This window comes from Mercenaria mercenaria, chromosome 2 (assembly GCF_021730395.1).
Source record: "Mercenaria mercenaria strain notata chromosome 2, MADL_Memer_1, whole genome shotgun sequence".
In the NCBI taxonomy this organism is placed as follows: Eukaryota; Metazoa; Mollusca; class Bivalvia; order Venerida; family Veneridae; genus Mercenaria; species Mercenaria mercenaria.
This window is the reverse complement of record NC_069362.1, coordinates 85,666,048-85,680,284: the sequence shown is the minus strand read 5'-3', so window position 1 is coordinate 85,680,284 and position 14,237 is coordinate 85,666,048. Positions and strand designations below refer to the sequence as shown.

At 34.8% G+C, this 14,237-nt stretch overlaps 1 protein-coding gene across 1 annotated transcript; it reads right to left on the bottom strand.

Moving 5' to 3' along the window:
- Window positions 1-2,543: 2,543 nt before the first annotated feature.
- On the bottom strand, window positions 2,544-6,258 carry LOC123564477 (uncharacterized). The gene is made up of 3 exons (XM_045358112.2): window positions 6,100-6,258; window positions 5,450-5,573; window positions 2,544-2,761 (listed from the first exon to the last, which is right to left on the bottom strand). Exons 1-3 carry the CDS (start codon window positions 6,191-6,193, stop codon window positions 2,605-2,607), a joined length of 375 nt encoding a protein of 124 aa, XP_045214047.2. The 5' UTR covers window positions 6,194-6,258; the 3' UTR covers window positions 2,544-2,604.
- Window positions 6,259-14,237: the final 7,979 nt, after the last annotated feature.

The following is a 14,237-nucleotide window of genomic DNA, read 5'->3' as shown; positions in this document are numbered from 1 at the left end:
AAGATACTGGTGAAAACTTTAATCCGGAGGAACAACCATTAAATGCACAGAGCGGTAACTATGTCAATGCGGCTTCAGCACATCAATCGATTGGAACGAGACACGATAGTAAATTGGAATACTTTTTGAACGATTTATGTGAAAAAGAGCTGAATTTTAGAATTGATTTAGACGAAGAAAAGTCAATCAAGAATGGAATAGAAAAATTGGTAAATCTTATTGTACAGGATACAGTACGAATGCGGAGTTTCAAAACGTTTAGAAAGATGTGGAATAATACTGTGTGTGTAACGAATATACATGAAATTGAAGAAAGTGAACATTTTTATGATGCTCGTGACAGCTTTGAATATTTTGAAAAAGAGGTTAGGCCAGGAGTTACTGAAAATTGCGAAGAAGCATCGCATTGCCAGTGTCAAAGAAATACATCAGGTGATATTTCAGTTGATGAAAACGAGGAAGTTTTCTATGATGCGATTGAAGATATCCAGTATGGTGTGCATGACAGCATAATGCATGAAGATATGGGGACAAAATATCAAACTTCAAAGTCATTATGTGCAGGTTTTATTCAAGACAATGCCATTATGCAAGGACTTGTTTCCAGTAATTCTGAAAACATTTTAAAAGTTGGTAGTGTGTACGAAAACAGTAGAAACCACTTTCCAGATGAATTTGATTTCATCGCAATAGTAGGATGCTCAGACACATTGCGCGGACTCTCATTTTTAACGTTGTTTCATAACTGTTTACAAACAGTCTTAGGCCGAGACAAACATAAGAAATACTTCCTTAGAACAGAGCAAGGTCATCAGTTATATTTCGACAAATATGTGACTGCGCGTGGTCCCGCATCAACTCTACAGTTCATATATAAAAATAGTACCAATAACAGAATTATTATACATGTTGACATTACACCGGCTGTCCGCCTTACAAATGCAAAAGATCATGTAAACAGGAAAACACTAGCTTTCAAAGATTGGTACGAAGAAATCATCCGGAGGAATTGTTGCCTGGCTGTATATGTACAAGATGCTGACCAAGCCTTTCACAAAGGTAAAGCAAGAGTAACAGTAACAGAATTTGAGATGCATTTTATGAGAAATGTCATATCAGCAAAGCATCTAAAGGTATATAAAATACTGAAATATTTGATAAATGGCAAGGTTGCCAAACATACAAAAACAACATGTTCTATATCTTCATATGTAATTAAAACGTTTCTTTTTCGTCATCATTATTCTTGCAGTAAAAGCGATAATAAATTAGCCGGATGTCTTCTTGATATGATAGAAGAGATAGAAAAACATGTCACCAACTGGACAAATGGTAGTTCGGGTTCTGAAAAACATACAATACGCATACGGGCATGTTTAAACCAAGAGCTAGAAATACTGAAAAATGACACTTATGAACATTACATGAAATTAGGCAAAGCTTTTAGGAATCTGAAAGTACAGCTGTATAGCTTGCATTTAAGTCAAGATGTCTACAAATATGAAGACTGTGATATTTCTTCGTGGGCAGAATTAGCAAATCATGTTTTGGAAATACAGTTACTTAGAAATACAGGTCTGGTTCTCAGCGACGGATAACTGTGCCATTGCACTGATTGCAGGAAGCAGACTCACAAAGGAGGAATTTCAAACAACACTAAAAGCATTGATAGTAAGCAAAGCAGTGTAGTTTATCTGCTAAAGTTGTTTTTTTCAAAAATGAAACGGATCTTAAAACAGCTATCTATAGACAGTTAATTTTATTGTAAGGTACAAGAAATGTTTTTTAAATCTGTAACAATGCATATGTTTGCCTTGTATCAGCTCAGTAAGGAACATTAGTTGACTAGTCTTCATTTTATCAAAAGAAAACATGTGATATGACGATACAATAAAACATGTGATATGACGGTGCAAGAAAACATATGAAGGTACAAGAAAACATGTGATATGATGGTACATTTTTTCACGATTAATATAGGTTATCGTTTTCAAAATTTCAGAAATTGATTGACGTGTTATGCTACCGATATTTGCCATTATAAATAAAAAAACTCTATACTAGTATTATATTTCCTGTCGATCCCAAGAAATGTCTGAAAAATACATGAAAAGATCATATCTAATATTTCAGCTTAAACGTTTCAGTATTGCATAATTCTACTCCCCGCACAATTATAATTCCACCATAAAGTAAATTGAAAAATTTAAGAAACTCAGACATACAGGTGTATTCATAACACTGATAAAGGATTCTTCCTATACTGCAAAGATAAGAGGTATGGAAACTTCCATGCTATAGCAAGACACATTATAAATAATCCTCCATCACTTGTGATTCTGTCTCCACAGTCAAGATGGAAAAGTGAGTCATATGAGCTACATTTTGATAGCGTGAGTCTAAACACAACTAAAAGAAAATAATAAAAAAAAACGCTCCTCGAAGTGTTGCGTAGTCTTATCATATTAAAAGTTACCTTATATCGACTTTATTTTTATAGTCATTAAAAGTCGTTGTTGGAGAGGCATAAGTAATGCGACTATTCAGTGCAAATATCAATTTATTTACAGTCCTAGATATAGATGACGCTCTTTGTCAAAACATCTATTTTCCCGTCATGGAGATGTTTTCTGTCGGGATGAGATTTGGAGGACAGTCTTTGCTGTTGTCGTTCCTCAATACCCAATGGTTATGACAGTCAATCAACTTGCTGATACATGCGGTGTTGTTTGGAACGGTTATTCTTCCAGCGCTTCCCAAACTGTAAATGTCAAATGCATAAATAAATATGTCATTGAAAAATAATTCAGTTACAAATACCAATAATGGGTCTCCTCTTACTAGACTAAGAAAAGTGATCAAACTGTGACCTATTTTCATTTAAACACAGTAATTTTAGTCACTCAGTGAATACAAAGGTACACGTTTGATAGCACATGACTGCTGCCATGACAAATGCAGATAAAAAGAGGACTTGAGTAACAATAAGTAAACGGCGAATGAAAAGTATCTTATACATATTGTATAACGATATACTAACTACCTGATTTTCTTGTAATTACACATAATGTCAGTTTCGGTAAGAAAGACATAGACCATGCAGGAAGTGTGGGAAGTTATGGTGCCTATTAACAAATTAAAGCCATTATGATTTTCCTTATTTTCTTTGCACATTTTTGCATAAATCACATGATAGATCTATGCTTGATATGTAGGTAGCATTTTCATAATGAAATAATAACATGACTTAGAAACTTTGATCATACACCACCACTATAATTTGGGGTCTCATTTTTAGCTGATTTTGCAGTTTGTGTGTTTGACTGAAAGTATTTTTCTTGAATCAGTTATGACCACCAAGTTTCTTTTGATTTTTATTCAGCACTGACAATATTCTTCAAGAAAATGTAATTAAGTTACAGACATTTAAAATGGGTGCTGCGGCCATTGGACATATATCATATAGAATAAAGAAGAACAGGTATTTAGTGTATTGTAACCTATAACGGTTACCAGACATTATTCATCAAACGTGCAGATCTACCTTTAAACGAAAGCAAAGCGAAATGTCCCTTTAATCCTGTTACAGGTTTCGGGAATCAATGAACATTTTAAAAGCGCGGAACGCAACTATGCAAACTAAGAGGATACTCGATCGGTTTGATTCAGTCTGTTCGCAAGTGGTAGTGGAAAATAAAATACACATCCGGCAAAAAAAAAATATTATGCGAATTTAAATCGGATTCGGTCAGTATATAATAAAACATTGTGTGAAGGTAGAATTGATAGAATATTACGAAGTACCAATAGTGTCTTCATGATTTCATACATCACAACTTAACCTTTAGCCTGCTTGTGGCAAGTGATTCTGCCTTTGCGACAAGAGCAGACCATGATCAGCCTGCGCGTCCGTGTAGGTTGATCATGGTCTGCACTGGTTGCAATTCAGTCAGTAATTTTTCAGTGAACATCCCTTTAAGTGATAAATGATACTGTCCAAATTGAACGATTGACCTGTCCATTTTAGAAATATAGCAGGATTAAGGTTAAAACGTGAAATATTGAACTATTGAAATAATCACGTTATTGTAGAATTTACACAAATTATTTGTTCACATTTGTACATAAATACACAACAGCATTCGTCTGTTTTTCACTTCAGAAAATAATACATTAATAGTACTGTCCTTAAATTAATTATATCTTATTCAAGTCAATATTCATCTTTCACGTTCAACTATAAACATGCCATATTAGTTAAAGGGACCCCCGTGACCGAGTGGTTGAAGTCAGCGCACTTGTCCCTCACCGATGTGGGTTCGACACCTCACTTAGGCTGTAGAATTCATCATGCAAGGAAGCCATGCATCTTGCTAACGGAAGGTCAATGGCTCTTCCCAGGTGTTCGCTAATGATGAAGTAGTGATTGGAAGAAAGCACCCGGAGCCTGAAGTCTTCCTCCTGCATCCAAAGCTGTATGTGATAAACACTCCCGCTGAGCATGCCAAAGCGAACTATCGTCTTTTTAGAGCGTTTAGAAGGCCAATTGCAATTCGCAATGAGATGAAAAGGGTATGAAATTCCTCTTAGAGCTAGCTTAATTGTGAAAATAAATGACCAATATTAAGCTATCAAACAGAGAGTGATTCTTTTTTTATATGTTTTAATTACCACCAACTTTTATTCATACATACGTACTCGCTCAATGATTTCAAAATATACAATTGATATTCACTTACTTATTTCTGCTAATGGCAATTTCAGAAAATTGTAAACTGTTCAGAAGATCGTATTCATACATACAGTTAGATCAAAGTAAGATGAAAAGAAGTACAGTTGTAGCGGATTAATAAGTGACAAGAAGAGTAACGTTTCGCAAAGTGTCTATCATAACGTGAGAAGAGTAACGTTTCGCAAAGTGTCTATCATAACGTGAGAAGAGTAACGTTTCGCAAAGTGTCTACCATAACGTGAGAAGAGTAACGTTTCGCAAAGTGTCTATCATAACGTGAGAAGAGTAACGTTTTGCAAAGTGTCTACCATAACGTGAGAAGAGTAACGTTTCGCAAAGTGTCTACCATAACGTGAGAAGAGTAACGTTTCGCAAAGTGTCTATCATAACGTGAGAAGAGTAACGTTTCGCAAAGTGTCTCTCATAACGTGAGAAGAGTAACGTTTCACAAAGTGTCTATCATAACGTAGTGGAGCCGTAATGCCAACCAGCAAATTTCGTAATCTCCGTATTTTACGGAAAGACATATACGCATCGAGCAATGTTACGTCCAAAGAAAGCTGAACCACCTAATGAGAATGCGTGCTTCCTCCGAACTTTACACGAGTGCTATTATAAGTCTATTACTTTGAAATCAGCTAAATAACAAAAAGCTAAGTAAGTGAACATAATAACCATATATGTTTATTTGTTTTACCCCTATACAGGTTGACTTACGTCTGACAGTCTAATCCATTGTAACTACAAGTACAGTGCGTGCACATGTCGTAGTCCTCGAACTCGGTACCCGGTGACACTCTTATATTGCCATGTTGACAAAACGGCACAACTCTTCCGTTAACTATAAATATAAGTGATAATCATATAGGTATAATCAGTCTTCATAATATGAGCCGCACCATGAGAAAACCAACATAGTGCGTTTGCGACCAGCATGGATCCGGACTAGTCTGCGCATCCGCCCAGTCTGGTCAGGATCAATGGTTTCTCTAGTTGCAATATGCTTTGTAAGCGAACAGCATGGATCCTGACCAGACTGCGTGAATGCGCAGGCTGGTCTGGATCCATGCTGGTCGCAAACGCACTATGTTGCTTTTCTCATGGCGCGGTTCATATAAACTTTGAACAGCAGTCTAAGCAAAGACGTTACAAATATAATCAGAACGAGTTTCATATGAAATATTTCAGATTAAAGAATTTAGCAATGTATCTTCAAGTTAAGGATATAATGTTAATTTAAGCAACAACAACACAACGCCACAAAAAACCCCAAAAAAACAAACAAACAGAAAAACAAGTAAATGTTTGAAAAGGTATAAAAACTGTGATATTCCTTTAAGTATTTATTGATAATTGTGACATTTTACCTATTTTAATCCCGATGTTTGACTTAAATGTAGCTCCATACACGTATGCGAAGCAAAGCAAGCACAGAAACGCATACACTTCCTTTCCCTTCATTCTGGAAAATGTATCAACAAATTACATCAGTTAGCTTTAAATATGTTTTTTTTTTAATTTATGTACGAGGCCCTACTTTAAATTCTACACTATTCAATGCTTGCCATACCTAACGACTATTAGTTATTTGAATGACAATATTTATAAACTCAGAAGGCATTAAGTTGAACATTTCTGTCCTAATATTACCTTTCGGCATTCGTGTTTGCAAACATTTCGACGTGGCTAAGTATTAGACACACGCTTGCATTAAACCTTTAATATACCACAAATACACATCAATCAACGTATCCTCTTTCTTAACAAGATAATTAATCGAGATACATTCGACATTCTTTTATTGAGCCTTATTCAATTTGCTACCATTGTGTTTTGCTGTATTTGATTTTTGCACCGGTCTGTTTTGGCCATGGGAATATCAAACTGCTTTACTGTCATTTTATGCCCCTCTGTATTTAATATGCTGTCCATTGTGTGTAGAAGTATGTCCAGCTGTATTCAGTCTTCTGATAGTTCCGCTTTATGATTGTTTTCACATGTATGTCTCAGTGAACAGTCAATCCTGTGTGTGAAGATCACGCATTTGAAACGAAAAGATTGGCCTTTGATGGCAAGTGTTTTCTGACCACAGGAAAATTTACATTATTTATGGTCAAACGGGAAGATAATGTAGTGGTATTTAAAAGCAGCTTTGTACTAACAGTCTTTATTTGGAGGCGATCTTTTGCACAAGTTTGATTATATGAAATGTACCACAAGAATGCCCAGTTGTTTTATCAGTATATCTCCCTGTATTCAATTTATCATCAGTATTTTCCACTGTATTCATGCTCGATGTATTTACTCTGCCACCAGTATGTCATTTACAATCGGAATATCTCGCTGCATAAACTTTGTCATCTGCATATCACGCTGTAGTATTCTGTCACATGTATTCTTCTCAATGGTGTTTGGCAAACTGTATTTAATCTGTTATCTGTATTGCCTGTATTTAATTTGACAATATATTTGTGCCATTACCAGTACGTGCGTATCTAACTGTATTAATTTAGCAATCTGTTTGTCCCTCCTTTTGATACGCCCACATTATGTGGTGTTGCATATACTTTGTCAATGGCCGTTTTATGCAACGCTGTATTCACGCTGTCATCATTAAGGTATTTTGAACATACTTTTTAGTCTGTGTGTATCACTGTATGTACTAGGATATGCCGCTAGTAGATCCAGTTGTTTTTACTCTGCCAACTGTGTCATGTTGATTAAACTTTGTTCATTCTGTTCATATGCATATATCAAATGGAACCGAAATGTTATTGTATGTAATTGTCAATCGGGATGTCCTGCTGTGCATACACATCTACCTTCCTGACTCGATGTATTTACCAAGTCATCAGAGAATTATTAGAGGAGTCTGCCAACAGTATGTCCCCTGTTGTAAATATCTGTAAGTTCATTGCGCACTGCAATTTGTTTGTTCAGTGCAATCTGTTCTGTCATCTGTATGTTTAGGCGTTCTCTACTGTCTGATTGTTTAGTCATGCTCTGCTATTTGTATGTGTAGTTGTAATCTGTAATCTGTAATTCAGATGTACTTTCCCATTTGTATATTCTGATGTATTGTGCCACCTGTATTAATGTTTTTCACACCCATCTGTATGTTTAGTTGTACTTTGTAAAATAACTTGAAAATTTTAACTTTGCCATCTGTATCATCTGCTGTCTTATTTTATTATCAGAGACATAGCCTCTAACGGCTGAAAAGGGTATGTTTCAGATATTCTTTAACATTATATTCTCTATATTTAATTCTCGTTGCAAATACTACATGGCCTCACAGTTTCCGGATGTTACCCTATGATTTGCATATCAACTATGATATTTTTTTTTGCCCCGGAGAAAATATTGCTATGTGACAAATGGCTATTTTAGCCTCGAAAGTTTAATTAGTTAATTAATTTTGCAACATATGTGCGAACAATTTCCACACAATAACATTAATATTTGTGACGAAAACAAAGGGAAATAAAAAGGTAAAATTTAATTTATTTATAAATGTGTAGTAAGCTGTATTCTTATAGCATTAGGTTAAAAGCCTATGAGATATATGATAAGTTCATATATAGCACATTGCTTAATTTTGTTTTAGTGGTATATCCTGAATGCTAACAATACATTGAAACCTTACAAGTTGAAATAGACGTTCAATTCCAGATAGTAGGCCGACACAACTTAATTTCATAACATATATCTGGGCCTTTGTATTCTAGTTTCAGCGATGACAGTAACACCTGACGGACACACAGTAACACCTGACGGACACACAGTAACACCTGACGGACACACTGTAAACCAGGAAATATATCTTTATGGTGTATAAGAAAAGATGAGGTTTATGAAAATACTTTGAGAACACTTGCCACTCCTTTCCAATTACCTGTAGATATTGTTGACAACCACTTGACTGATCAAGATAGAAAACCGTTGCTACGCTGGATTCTTAAATGGTGTTGGGCGGTGTTGGATGGTTTCGGGCGACTGGTCACAGTTGTGGATTGAAACTGCATACTGAAAAGTGGTTTATCTTTGACAGTCGCGCTGCAGTTCACGGAATGCATGTAATTACCACACAATATCTTTTACAGTGACTAGGTACGACCACTTACGATTAATAATGTAAACGTCAGGTAGTACAGGGCGGAGACTCTTTGAAGCACGAGGTGTTTGTTAAACACATAATGCTGTCAGAAGCAACTGGGTATGCAGTTTTCAGTCTGAATTATGCAATATGGCTTTGTGCTCCAGTCTTCATGCAAACAAAACAATAGAGGTTTCAGCGGCTAAGTGCAACCAATCCATCTAAATTTACGGCGGGAGGACAGCGTTCTCAAGTTATTGATCCCAAACCGTTTTCAATCTTTCCGTGACCTTGACCTTTGACTAACCAGCTGGTCAACAATACGAGTTATATGAGAGTTTTTTTTTAGTTCAATGATCTTTTACCTAAATGGGTATAAACAAGAGGAGTCATCATCCGAATACGGTCCATCTTCCCGTACAGTTTGATGTAAGATTTTGTGAGAAATGCGAGGTATTAAAAATGTGACCCTGCCTACTATATCCTCTAGCGATTGCATATATACAATATGCCTTGCAGCTATTAAAAATTAAACGTATTGTGTGGTCCACTTTTTCTGTAACAAGGCTTGCCATGTTTTTTCATTATAATATGAGATTTACTATTAATTTTATAAAAGATTCTTAAGAATTCCAATGATGGTAATAGTAGTTGTTTTATAATTTCATAATTTCTTTGTTAGGTTTTAATTTATCGTCTGAAAACGACTTTGATGCTGTGTTTTATTGTCAAATTTCAGATTTGTTTTTCTTACAGAAAATACATTATTTGTAAATGGATAGTTATAAAAAAATCATTATAATTTTATCTTTATTAGCATAAAAACAACATTTTCGTAAAACCATTTCGATTCTATTAAATTGTGATATCAAGTTTTCATTTGGGAGAGATACACTCTAAAGCGACCTTAACTCCATCATCTGACAGATTTAGTTATTTCAGTTTGACCTGCGGCTGGGATATTGAACTCGTGGCCAGTGATCCATTTAAGTGTTTTATACCAGATTCTCTGTCAATAGGAATGATGTTTGTATAGCAAAGCAATGTTCTACATAGCGACTCCTTAAGATTTTGTTAATTCCGTATAATACAAAATACTTGAACAAACGTTAAATTTTATTTGTTTTTGTTTGTTTTGGGTTTAACGCCGTTTTTCAACAGTATTTCAGTCATGTAACGGCGGGATTAACTTTTATAGCAATTGTCCAAATACTTCCATTTAGGACGGGAAGTCAGAATAAGAAAACGTTACAACAGAGCTGTTTTGACATAAACATTTGACACTCTATTAAGAAAGGTGTTCCGTTAGAACCGTTGTTGTTTCGCCCCTTCGCATTGTAGATTGACAAGGGCGATAAGACGCGACGATTTGACTGCGCGATAACGCAATAACACGATGCGAGGACGCGCCATTTGCATCGCTCTTTTTCATCGTCCTTGCGTGAGTTAGCGTCCTGTTATTGCACTGTTGTACATTATATTTAACGGCGAAATATACGACGATGCGCGGACGATAGTGTGCAAAGAAAGCGAAAGAATGATTTATCTCAAATAAAATAACTAAACGAAATGTTAGTATCGTTTCCTCTTATCATTATTATCACGTACTTTTTCCGTTTTGGTTTAACGGGTCATGTAGTGGGTTCCAAAATATGCAATTCATATTCACGGCCTGGATGGCTTTGATGTTTGTCTTCTGTCTGTTTTGTTGGGGTCATTCATAATAAGTAATTCATTTAAAGTGTCATTTAGCCATAATTATGATTTATGTAAATATGGAAGCAGCTTTCTGTTTGTGGTAGCAGTGAGAAATCAGCTGACACGTGCACATCGACTGCGCCAAGGTATTTTGTCTTAGTTGTTTTTATGTTTTACTTTGTCTTTGTTTATTGTGCGTATAATAATGATGTAAACAAATGTAGGCAGTTTCTGTTCCAGGTAGGTGCGTCCTTGTGCTTTTGACGGGTTTCAGATTTGACATGTAATCATATAAAATATCACTAAATTACCAATAATGTTAGGTCAACATAATAGTAGAACATTCTTGAAACAAAGTAATTTATCACACTGGCCGTAGTTAATTATACGTCAGGATTTGATAAAGAGTGTAATAATTGATTGCTTCGATGAAGCAGATGGTTGAGTAAATATTTGTTTGTTTGTTTTGGGTTTAACGCCGTTTTTCGACAGTATTAAAGTTATGTAACGCGGGCATGTTCCTGAATTATGTACCAGTACAAACCTGACCTCTGCAAGTAACTGCAAACTTCCACACATGATTCAGAGGTGGGGGACGAATGATTTCAGACACAATGTCCTTTATCAAAACGTCACGGAGAACATACGGCCCTCCCGAGGATCGAACTCGTGACCCCGCGATCCGTAGATTTGCGCTCTCCCTATTGATCTTAGCGGGCGGGTTAGGTTGTGTGTATAATAAATCTTAGGTTTGTCACTTAAATGTAACCTAACATTTTCAAATAGTCACATTCACCATTTATTTTGTACGGAAACAAAACAGCATTTTACTTTCGAATAAACAACATTGCACGCGCAATCTGACGTCATTCACAGTAGAACATAACAAAAAGGCATCGTCCATTTTTTTTTTAATTGGGACACCAAGATTTCAAAAATAACATTAAATTATCACAAATAGTAATTTTTCTGAAGGTAAAGGTCGAGATTGAATCGGCAGGACAACTGTATATAAATTTTCCATTAATTCAACGATATTTTAAATAAAAAAATCGGGACTGTATTTTTATTGGAAAGCGAATTACATTTTAACGTGGGCGGGCCTTTTTTTCACGAATCTGCAAGAAGTCTGAATGTGGTTTATACACGTATCATACAGCCGTCTAAACTATAGAATCTTTAGTAAATGTTCAAGTAAAAGTGGTAATAGGTGTAAAAATTGGCAGTTTATCTTTAAACAGTATATTGCCTCTTTAGAATTTAATGATCTGTTGACAAATGTAAGTTACATGTCAGATAAAGCTTTTTGTAAAACTATTGAAGAAAAGTCCATGAATAATTATGTTAACACATGGAGAAATTCTGTCAATAATATAGCTGGTCCGAGTAGAAATGGTAGCAATAAGTTGAGGTCATATAGATTATTCAAACAGGAGTATGAAACTGAGTTTTTTTATCTCCACAAATAGTATTCCAGCCAAACATAAGCCATCATTTGCCAAATTCAAGTGTGGTGTAGCACCAATTAGGTTAGAAACTGGAAGGTACTAAAACTTACCAGTTAACTCTAGGGTGTGCCCAGTATGTAATGAATGTGTTGAAACAGAAAAACATGTGCTCCTTATATGGCCAGCATATGAATCTATAAGAAATATTTATTTCAAAAAGCATGTAATATTTGTCCAGAGTTTCACTCTTTCAATGATGATCAAAATTTTTATTTGTCCTGTCTAATAATAACATTGTTAAAGAAAGTGCCAAAACCTGTTTCTAAATATTAAAACATAGGTCTGATCTTTTGTATTTCTAATATTGTGTATTTATCTGTGGATTTAAAGTTCTAAGCTTACATGAACCCACAATGAATATAGGTTAACACTAGGGGCTATACATAAATTTATGTCTGTCAGCTCACCTTTTTAAGTAACTACAGTTTTATTATAGAGTGCATTTTATGTACAAATTTTGTGCCTTATATAAAAACTGTATTTGTTTTATCAATGCTAAAAAGTCTTTTGCTAATCAATCTAGTGATGATCTGATCATAACTGGATCATTATCTTAAAACCATTTTCTATCCTATGCATTTGCAATTCTTTTCCTTATTCAGTGTCTTACAGTATTGTTTCCTTTTTATGGCAGGTTTTAATTAAGATTAGCAAGGGAAATTTTGGCTTTTAGATTTTACAGTGGTTGATTAAATTACTGATATTCTATGATGTTCTTGTAGACTACAAAGTCTCTTATAACTCTATGTAGAGTGGCAATGTGCTTTCTCTTTAAACTAGTTTTTATCAGTGATATTTGTAAATTTGCATGTATTGTATTGTCACATTGAAGAGACTATAATAAAATAAAATATAATACAAACGAATAGCATTCATTTCTTTATTATTCCAAGAAATGTCTGTAAAGCGACATATTCTGTTATGTTTGTACGATATATCATGTTCTATTTTTTTTTTTACAGAATTGTTGATCTTAATTAAATTGTAATGTTAATCCGTTTTATTTTGAAATAAAAATACAGGCACATGAGTTTCGATCAATATATGCACTCAGACATTGGTTTCTGTTAGTGCGTTGGTTTTATCTTCAAATATTGTTTATATGCACATCACTCTTTCTTTTGGTCACTATTCTTTGCATCCTTTTACAAAAACATGAAAGTGCCAACAGAAAAATAAAATTGTTCAAAATATGTAGATATACATAGAGTAGTACACAAAAATGAAAAGTAGACTGTCTGGAAACATTTAGCTCACCAAATGGTATCATTGTTAAAAATGACTATAAGTGAAATGAAAATCTTAAAACGGTAATATAAGGCATATTGTAAGGAAACATAATTTGATAAAAGATACTTAGTCATATTAGTTTTTGTTCTCAGAACTCCTTTTTCCCTTTATATTTTGCATAATATTTATACGAATACTTACCTATATTACACAGTATACATTTTTGAGATTTTAAGAAAAGGCATTTAGAATAAAATGAACCAGAATGAATATAAGGGATCTATAGAATTTGTGTTTGAGAGGGTTGTAAGAAGAAGATAAGACATTCAGCAGTACCTTACATATGTACATGTTTGTCCGTTCTGTTATTGTCCATGAGAATTGACCTTGCACTCATTTATCTTCGCCAATATTTTCGGGCATTTTCGTTACTTTTGTACTGAAAATATCTATGCAACTAAAATAACCTAGATAATTAACATTGACACGGAAGCGCAGTGGTAAAGTGTCTGACTTCCACGCACGTTAACACGGGTTAGAAATCACCTCAGACATATATTTTTATTTCAATGTAATGTTTTTAACGCAGTTTTTCAACAGTATTTCAGTCATGTAACGGCGGGCAGTTAACCTAACTAGCGTTCCTGGATTCTGTACCAGTACAAACCTGTTCTCCGTAAGTAACTGCCAACTTCCCATCATGAATCAGAGGTGGAGGACTAATGATTTCAGACACAATGTCGTTCATCAAATAGTCACGGAGAACATACGCCCCGCCCGAGGATCGAACTCGCGACCCCGCGATCCGTAGACCAACGCTCTTACCTACTGAGCTAAACGGGCGGGCTCAATGTAATGTAATGTAATGTTATCAAAACTGCTTTTAATTCTTACATTATTTTATGTAACATATTTCACAAATTTTAACTGTTTTCTCTTGTAGTATTTATTTGCTGGATGTGCTGGTGACAAG

Coding starts and splice junctions, on each gene's coding strand:
- LOC123564477 (XM_045358112.2), bottom strand. CDS start 6,193: ATGAAGGGAAAGGAAGTGTATGCGTTTCTGTGCTTGCTTTGCTTCGCA. Junction 5,574..6,099: donor AAACATCGGGATTAAAATAG/GTAAAATGTCAC, acceptor TTATATTTATAG/TTAACGGAAGAGTTGTGCCG. Junction 2,762..5,449: donor AATGGATTAGACTGTCAGAC/GTAAGTCAACCT, acceptor TGACATTTACAG/TTTGGGAAGCGCTGGAAGAA.